Source organism: Cyprinodon variegatus, unplaced genomic scaffold (genome assembly GCF_000732505.1).
Source record: "Cyprinodon variegatus isolate N-32 unplaced genomic scaffold, C_variegatus-1.0 Scaffold137, whole genome shotgun sequence".
Classification (NCBI taxonomy): Eukaryota; Metazoa; Chordata; class Actinopteri; order Cyprinodontiformes; family Cyprinodontidae; genus Cyprinodon; species Cyprinodon variegatus.
Window position 1 is genome coordinate 1,382,565 of NW_015150590.1, and position 9,064 is coordinate 1,391,628.

A 9,064-nucleotide genomic window follows, 5' to 3' on the forward strand; every position below is an offset into this window, starting at 1 on the left:
TTTGCAGAATTCTTTAGTACAGCTGCAATGGAGGGCTTTTGAGCATAAATGGTCTGATTTTAGGTCATGTCACAACATTTCAATGACTAGGCCTTCATTTTGCTTTTTTTTTTTTGCCTGGTTGGACTTGCTGTTGTGTTTTATGGTTCTTCCCCTGCTTTGTTACCCAAGTGAATGTGAGCCTTTCCTCATAAGCTGATAGCTGGACATTCTCCTTTAGGATTTTCTGGTTGAGAGCAGAGGTTATTAATATATTATTTATAGTAAATGGTCCATGTTCAGATGCAGAAAAGTAGCTCTAGCTCTCCACTTCACCATACTTGACTGTGAGCTAGATATTCTCGAGCAAAAAATTTAAGCCTGATAAACTTTTACATCAAATTTCCAGAAAAAATAAGCTTTTTTTTCATCGGTCCACAGATTATATTCTAAGAAGTCTCAGTGATTTTCATGTTTCTGTTTTGAAATATGAGATGAATCTTTCTTCAAGGTAAGCCCCCATAGATGTCTATTTTTGGCCAGTCCCCTTTCTTCTCCACTAATGGGAAAGGTGCTGCCTGGAGAGCTTTAGATGTTTGGGTTTTGCGACGTCCAGGTTGGGTCAATGATGTGCTGCATTATAGCCACAGGTGCTCTGGGGCACTAAGGTAGGTGAGGCTGCTGTACACAGACATCAGCAGGCCTTCTGAACACCATCAGCAGGTAATGCAGGTGAAGTGTCTTGCTCAAGAGCCAATGACTATGATCAAAAGCTGGGGTTTAAACTGACAACCCTCCAACTGCCCCAATAACCTGAAAAAAAATTTGAGGCCAAATACTGTTGCTAAGCCTTGTAAATGCAATTGTTAATTTATTACATCTTAACATCACAAAACAATGCAATACATCTGCTGATCCTCAGTATCTATTGGATTTCATGCTTCTTTTATTCTCTGATATGTTATTTTGTCCAGAATAAAAAGCTGAAGGTTCCCTGACATCGGTTTTAGAGGAATTTAAAGGACAGTTTTTAGGTCCAGTGCATCAGAAAGATATTAAATATTTGAAAGGCTTAGTTAGATTAATTGCTCAATATTTTGGCTGCTCGTCATCAACCTGCTGATAATGTCGTTCTCTATGCAAATAGGTGAGCAGTGACAATAGAATGCAGGTCATATTGTGAAATGGCACAGCTTACCCAATGGCAAAACTGTTGCACAAATGTCACTTTGGATTTCTCTGGAAGTGTTGCTCATCCTCATTAAAGCGTTGCGATGCCTTCTCGGATTCAGATGGGACTGCAGATTTGAAGACTAATAGACCAGATGAGCGGAAGATCTAGAACCTGTAGAGCACTGAGTGCCAAAGTCAGTGTCGTGACCCCTCCTGGGCTCCTTGATCAAACAGTATGGGGTGTTGACGTCCAAAACATAAATTAAACATGAATACTTATTTGAAAGTGCTCCAAGATTTAAAAGCACGGTTTCAAAATGTACAAAACCAACTGCTTGGTTGGGTGATAAGTTGGCTCTGCTACAATTTTGTGTTTCAGAAACTGAAATATACGGGAACCTAATCTATAGATGACACTTAATCCCAACCTTCTCCGAGGTGTTTCTCTTGCTTCTGACCTTTGACCTCACTCTGAGGCAGAATCTTACACAGGAACACTTATAAACAAAGTGCATACAAATCTGTCGAATGTTCAATAACAGCATGTTCCAGAAATATGACTGCTGCACACAGAAGGGTGTTCCAGCAGTCACATGTCTACTTCTTAATGAAAATTATCTCAGCAATGATGCACATGTATTCACACGAAGTGACGGCACAGGGTGAAATACAAACCTGTCTGGAAAACATCACCAGGATCACTTAGAACTTCCATTCAGTCTGCCAGGTTTTTTATTTTATTTTTGTGTTTTTATTTCCCAAAGCCTGCATAGAGATTTTTTTTTTTCAGTTTGGGGCGGCGCTTCAGTTTTCTCATCTAGTAAATCTAAGTAAATTCCTCATTAGAGTTCTTGTGTTTTTGCTTTTTACTTCACTATAATCAAGCAAATTTCTAATGGAATTAACGTAAAAGAATAAAGTTTATGTATAATTGCAATTTTAAGTATGAAGGGACAAAAACTCTTTTAGACATATAACAAAATCTACATTTTAAGGGATAATTTAGCTACCTATAGTCAGATTGCTGCCAGAGCTGAAATATTTAACCAAACATGGGTGTAGTAATGTTATTCTGTTTGAACATCCACCCCCGAATGACTTACAAAATCTGATTTGTAATGCTGAGGCAATACTTTATATAGGTAGTTCATGCGCCACCATCCTCTAGTATGACTAACAAATGACAATTCTGCCAGTAAGAGAGTGTGTTTATAAGCCCCTGTGACACTGTGTAATGCCAAATAGTGGATAGAAAGATGAATACAGGCAGAAGATTTTCCACTAGATGGTGAAATTTAGGCAAAAGTGGATGTTCCACTATAAAAAAGATTCAAGAACATCTAAACCAATATTAGTGATAATGGGTGGTTATATTTAAACTTGTATTCCTAATTTTGAAACATTTCAGGTCAGAGAGAATCAATTACCTGATATAGCTACAACCCTGCCTCAGAGGTGATACAGCGTTTGAAAGCCAGTTGGAACCATTCAAACAAATTTCTCATAAATGTGGAAAAAAATGAATCTTCAGACATGTAGAATAATTTCTTCTTCTGAAAAATAGCTAAACTAATTTTGAAAATTTACTACATCTTGGGGGAAAAAAGGTTTCAAAACATAATTGAAAGTAATTGACAAATTTTTTACATCTATGATGACTGCATGGAAACTTCTAACTATATATATATATATATATAAATATTACTCAAGTAGTATTTGAGCAAAGCAGATCTGGGTTGGTTAATAAAACAGAAGGAGAGCAAGAGTTCAGCAAAGGCTTAAGTTCCCTAAATTGGAACTTTAGAGCTTTTTAATATGTTAAAGGTAGTTGTGCAAAAAGGGAAGTGAAAGTGCTCACTCTCACTTGGAGCAAACAGAGGAGGGTTGTGGCGAAGACCAGGGATCAGACTCAGCGGTCAGGGGTTCAACCATCAGGCCGGCCAAATAAAAAAAAGGCTTTCCTGCCGGTTCTTACTGGACTCGTTCTATGTGGACTCCCTGTATGTGACGCATTTTCCTCTGCAGTGCACATCAGGCATCAGGATGTGGATAACTCCCAGCTGCACTCAGTTTACTGAACATGATGGCCAGAAAAGGTTGATGATAGGTAATGGGTCTGTCGCAAGGATCTGACCTACACCAGCCTTGCGGACAAGGTCCTCAACATATTTAATGGGAGCTGTGTATCTGCAGCAGATGGAGAAGGAGAGGGCACAGCTCTGAGCAGCACATTGAATAGTTTCAGTTTATAGACCCTGTTTCACTTCCTCTCAGATGGGTTTTTAATATCTTTATACAACAACTCTCCAATTATTTCAAATTCCAACAAAGCAAATAATTTTAAAGTACAAATTTTTTATCAGTTTCAGAAAATAGCTAATTACGGTTATGTTTTCATTTCCACTTAAAACAGTTTAAGTCACACACAGCTGTATAATACTATAGCCTCTTGCTTAAGTTATGCCATATTTAAATGAATTTTGTGACTGGAAACCACTTTAAAACCATCAAATGCCGGTCACCGAAAGATGACTGATGAGAAATGGAGGAGAAAAGATCAGTCAGAAAGAAAACAGAAGACCAGGTCCTCTGCAAAGACGTTCACTGGACAGGCGACACCACGAGAAATTTAAATTGTTCCATGGAAAAACAAAAACGAATGCCAACTAATATGCACTGAGGTGAACTTTTGGGGATATTTTCCAGCACCTGGCCAAACAAATGTCACAAACTGCACAGATGCCAGAGGAAAAACTATAAATTGGGAGGTACTAGTTAATTTTTCCTATGATGATCAAGTTGTATCAGCTATTTCAGGACAAAGATAAAAAATACTTAATATGCACTCTTATTTTTACCATGATTTTAAATATGTTGTAATTTAAAACAAGACTATGAAGCTGAAATGAATTTCCTCTGTAATGGAAAATAACTTTCCCATAGCATGATACTGCCACCACCATTTTATATTGTACAATTGCAAACACTTTCTTCAAGTCCACCTCTTACCTAGACTAAATTTGAAGATTTGAAGTCACACCTGAGCTCTGGATCTCTGCAGCTCCCCCACAGTCATGATTGACAGTGTTAAATGTATTCAGTTAAATCAACCTTTCAGTGTTTATTGACTTCTTTGTGACATTTTTAGATTGTTTTTTTAACAAAACAGGGGGAGAAAAAGAACAACTTTTCCTGCTCTGCTATCCATCAGAAACCAGCCTCCTCTCTGCAGAGCCAGTTCCCTGTTCTTATGCTAATATGTGACCAATCGACACCGCGCTCCCATCATTTACACCTAAAAGAGATGTTACTTTAAGTCATGTTTACATCGCGAGAGGTCCGAGCGTGAACAACCGTTTCAGACGATCCTGGCGCCTGTTTGGACAAGCCTGCTGTGAGGGAACAAAAAAAACAAAACATTTTCCATTAATGATAATGAGCCGAGAGCGAGAAGCGCCAAGCAGGTGGATGAGACAGCAGGCCTGGAGTCACTTTACCCTGCTATAGAAAGACACGTTTTTAAAGTTGTCATTGTTCTAAAAAAAAAAAAAAAACTCACATTTTAGCTCATTAAGATAATTTTCCCACCCTCTTTGTCCTTCTATAATAAGTCTTTATTTCTTTAAGCAGGTATGAGGCATTCCTGAGAAATGAATGGGCTAATTGGTCAAATTAATTCAAGGTGAGACACCATTCTCATGAAAGCCACATTTTTCTCCTTTTTTTTCTTTTTCTAGATAATCCAGTTTAACTCGAATACAAATTTCAGTCTGACACCCACATAAAAAATTTCTATTAGAAATAAGGACTTCACTAAGTTGAATAAGTCATAATTAAAACAACCTGCATAAAAAAAATAAGAAGCAAACACGGTTGACTGAAATGAAAATAATTCAAATAAATTGCGTACAATCTGATCTAAGCATTAGTGCTAAAAATAACTAATGCTCCAATATAATTCAACCCAACCTTATTTTTACACATTTATTAAAATTCAGATATGTTTAAGGAAAATGTTCATTTAACGTTCAGTTTAATTGCATGGATGTTAATTGCTTTAATCAGAATCCTTTTTCTTGATTTGGAAAAAAAAAAAGAAAAAAAAAGTTTTGAGTGAGCCTAAGGCACATTCTTAGTTTACACGAACAACTAAATGTTCAATAAAACTGTTAGAGCAGCTTGTCCTAAGGCTTTGTTTCTGTCATCAGACTTGTTCTTCTGCTTATATTACGTAAGTATATGTTTTTTTTCTGCTGCCTAGCTACGTCATCCTCCTCTTTATAGGGCTCCGAGCGCCTCTCCTATCACAGTCAGAGAGCGCACTGAGCCGGCAGCCTAGAGAAGCGGCTTTATAAAGAGCTAAATTTACCAGACTTTACGTTCGTTTCCTGAACTCTCACAATTGGCTGCTCTATCTCAGCTTGGAGAGTTATAAAGTCAGGGAGGACCTCCTACCACTTTTAAACTGCTGTTGGTGTGATTGAAGCGCAGCTGTGGAGAGAGAGAGAGAAGGAGACAGTGAAAGCGCTCCAAACTGCTGCGGCTCAACTTCAACAGAGATCAGAAGTTGTGCAAATATTATATCCCGCTGAGCGATGGCCCTGTCAGGAGTGATGCTGCCATCGTTTTCGACCTTCTCAAACCAAAGAGAAAAAAACTGGGAAAATGTAAGTTTGAATTCTTGCAGGAGAGACTGAATAACTTTTGTGCGCAAGAAAAGCTGAAGTGATTCTGTGCAAACTTATTTATAATGTCTAATTACTGTTTTTTTTTCTGCGCAGAGGTGGAAAGAAGAGATGGACAAACACCCATCTACGGGTTGCTCCATGCTTGAACTGGTACAGAGTCTGGACTGTCAGAGCAAAAAGGACGACGAGGATCTGAGCAATTTCTTGGATCTGGATTTTATTCTCTCCAACACGGCTGGATCGGACAGCGCGGTGGAATACGTTGGCACAGCTGATCCCATGTACTCAACAAGCGGGAACTCCGTGCCGCAGTACCCCGCAGAGGACCACCGCTCCCCGCCTCCTCCCTACGGCGCCAGCCTCATGACGGAGCTGCTGCGCTCTGACGGACCCGGCGGCTACGGTGTCGCGCGCAACCCCGGCGTTCAGGGGAGATTTTACATCAACACGGCGCAGTTCCCCCGCCCGGAAAATATCAAAATAGAGCCGGCAATGGACAGCTACGGCCCCGTGATGGGGATGGTCCCTCAAAGCTGCAGCAGGATCAAACAAGAAGGCAACGTTTCATGCATGATGTCCTTCGAGCAGCCCCGTGTGGCCATCTCCCCGCGGGCGGCCAGCAGCATGACCCCGCCGCTGAGCCCAGACGACCAGCAGGCTACAGACTGCCAGGCGCAGATGTGCTTCCAGCAGAAATACCACACGGCTGCGTCCTTCCAGCACCACCCTCAGGCTCCTCACATGCAGATGCCCTACCACGCTCCGCATCCCGGCTTCGGGATGTACGACGAGGGTCTCGCCCTGCAGCCCGCGGGCGCGCAAAGGGTGTTGCTCACGCCGCCTTCATCCCCGCTGGAGCTGATGGAGTCCAAGCCGAAGAGAGGGAGGCGTACATGGCCGCGTAAACGCACGGCGACGCACACCTGCACGTTTGCCGGCTGCGGGAAAACTTACACCAAGAGCTCACACCTGAAGGCACATCTGCGAACTCACACAGGTAGGCGCTCCATCCTCACTATCCCTTTTGTTTTGTGCAGCAACAATCTATGCTGACCCAAACTTTAAATAGATAATAATAATAATCTAACTCTTGTGCTTTTCTTTCCTCCACGCAGGTGAGAAACCATACCACTGCAGCTGGGAAGGCTGCGGGTGGAAATTCGCCCGCTCCGACGAGCTGACCCGTCATTTCCGTAAACACACCGGACACAGACCCTTCCAGTGCCACCTGTGCGAGCGCGCCTTCTCCAGGTCTGACCATTTGGCGCTTCACATGAAGAGACACATGTGAAGGAGCTCACCAAAGGACTTGATTGTGATTCAGCTGTATTTTTTTTATTTAAAATGCTCTCCAAGTGGCCAAATTCTTTTATATATATATATATATATATAGTATTGAATTAAAACGTTTTAGTGTATTTTTTTCCCTAAAACTGTAGCTGGTACTACTTTGGTTGTATAAAGAAAGCTTTGGAAAAGCTTTGTTTGCTTAAGAGCAGGCAGACCAAGAAGGGGCTGGCCCTGTATATACTACTCTTCTTTGACAGAACTGGAACGCTGTGTTTGACACAAAGTGCCTTTCTATGACTGTGCTACTGTAAAACTCTTTGTAACAGAACCCAAAAAATATGTAAATGTTCTTGTTGACAGGGGTAAAAATGCACATACAGTTGCCTAACAAGCGCAGAGACAATGTTTTATTTAAACTGCCTCATGTGTCTGAACTGCCTTCTGACTTTTTTATTTTTATTTTTTGTCATCCTATTTGGAATTTCTTTTCTTCTCCGTGTGAATCTCTGGGATCCAGCCCCTCTGTACACTATCAGGGCTTGATGTCCTGTGCATTATTTTTTACTTAAATTTATATGAATAAGTACATTGATTTTATACTGTAAAAAATGTGTATTTATTGTAAATATTAAAAAGAACAGATTTGAAAACAATATTTTGGGACTGGTGAACTTTATGATCACTTACTCATTTCTCATTGCTACCCTCTTGCTCGCTCGTTTTGATTAAAACCACATCCACCCACTCAATACGGTTTCACAACTGTGCTTGAAAATAGATGCACCCAGGAAAGCTGCAGGTTATCAGATCACCATCACTGGAAAATACGGCTTCGAGTAGAAGATGCTGATTTAAGAGAACTTAAGGACGACCTGATTTCCAGTGATGTTTTGCAGCTGCAAGACAGAGAAGGGTAGCCGCTTGTGGGCTTAGCCTATAAATACAAACACTCCATTTTCATAATTACAGAGTGAGGCCAGGAGCCGTCTGGACAGAGGGGCACTGCAAACCCTCATCAGGGAGCCCTTAGACTCCCTTTCAGATGGGTAGAAATTATAGTAGGACATCAAAGCGCCTTAATACTACAATTACACATATTCACCCTGCACTACAGTTTCAAAGTATCCAGGTCCATGCTTTATATTATACATATGGTGTCAGTGAGCATTTGTATCTCCTGCATGAAGGACTGCATTGAGAGCTGGTATCAAAGCCAGATGCCAGTAGTGAAAAGATGGATGACTGCTTTCAAGAAGGTTTTAAAACCTCCCTGAATGATATGGTCACGGACATTTAATGTGAGAACAACAGCTTTGCCCCCTAAAAGAAAATTTCAACAAGTAGATTTCAACCTAAATGTTTCCATGTGCAAGAGTTCATATTTTTTAACAAAAAAAGAAAAAGGGGGAAAAAAGGGGAAGCATATACCGAGTCAAAAATATCTATACTGAGAGATGCAAATGTATCACTCTCATTTCACTTTTCTTTGTTCTAATATCAAAGCATAAACTTGAAAATAGAATAAAATATATCCATGGTGAATTTTAACATATTGTGAATAAAATCCCTTACTTTAGAACAAATGATTGGTTTTAGTTCTTCCCATTGGAAAACGTGTGAAATGACTACAATTTAAACAGTTTTAATGTTTATTGTCTTTTTCTTTTATTGTTCAGCACTTTGATGAAAAACTTGGCCTTAAGGTGGACCTTATAAATTAGATTTTACTTTGGCAGGACAAAATAGAAAAAAAGAGAATTTTGCACACTATCCACTCATAATAGATATCATATTCTCTAAGGTTTTACAAAGTGCCTTAAACCATTTCTTTCTGAGACCAATTTAATATATCAAAACTTCAATGAGTTTTAAAACAAAACCAGAGAGCAGAGGGTTGAAATAATTGGGGATTCTCTCTAATCCACACCAGAATA

General features: G+C 40.0%; 1 protein-coding gene across 1 annotated transcript; it reads left to right on the forward strand.

The window, feature by feature from the left end:
- The first annotated feature begins 5,469 nt into the window (after positions 1 to 5,469).
- On the forward strand, positions 5,470 to 7,794 carry klf2 (Kruppel-like factor 2). The gene is made up of 3 exons (XM_015376571.1): positions 5,470 to 5,819; positions 5,934 to 6,837; positions 6,956 to 7,794. The coding sequence occupies exons 1-3, from the start codon at positions 5,748 to 5,750 to the stop codon at positions 7,129 to 7,131; spliced, it is 1,152 nt and encodes a 383-aa protein (XP_015232057.1). The 5' UTR covers positions 5,470 to 5,747; the 3' UTR covers positions 7,132 to 7,794.
- The last annotated feature ends 1,270 nt before the right edge of the window (positions 7,795 to 9,064 follow it).

Excerpts from the sequence above, each read along its gene's own strand:
- klf2 (XM_015376571.1), top strand. The coding sequence starts at position 5,748 with ATGGCCCTGTCAGGAGTGATGCTGCCATCGTTTTCGACCTTCTCAAAC. Across the intron at positions 5,820-5,933 it reads GAGAAAAAAACTGGGAAAAT|AGGTGGAAAGAAGAGATGGA; the intron begins GTAAGTTTGAAT and ends TTTTCTGCGCAG. Across the intron at positions 6,838-6,955 it reads ACATCTGCGAACTCACACAG|GTGAGAAACCATACCACTGC; the intron begins GTAGGCGCTCCA and ends TCCTCCACGCAG.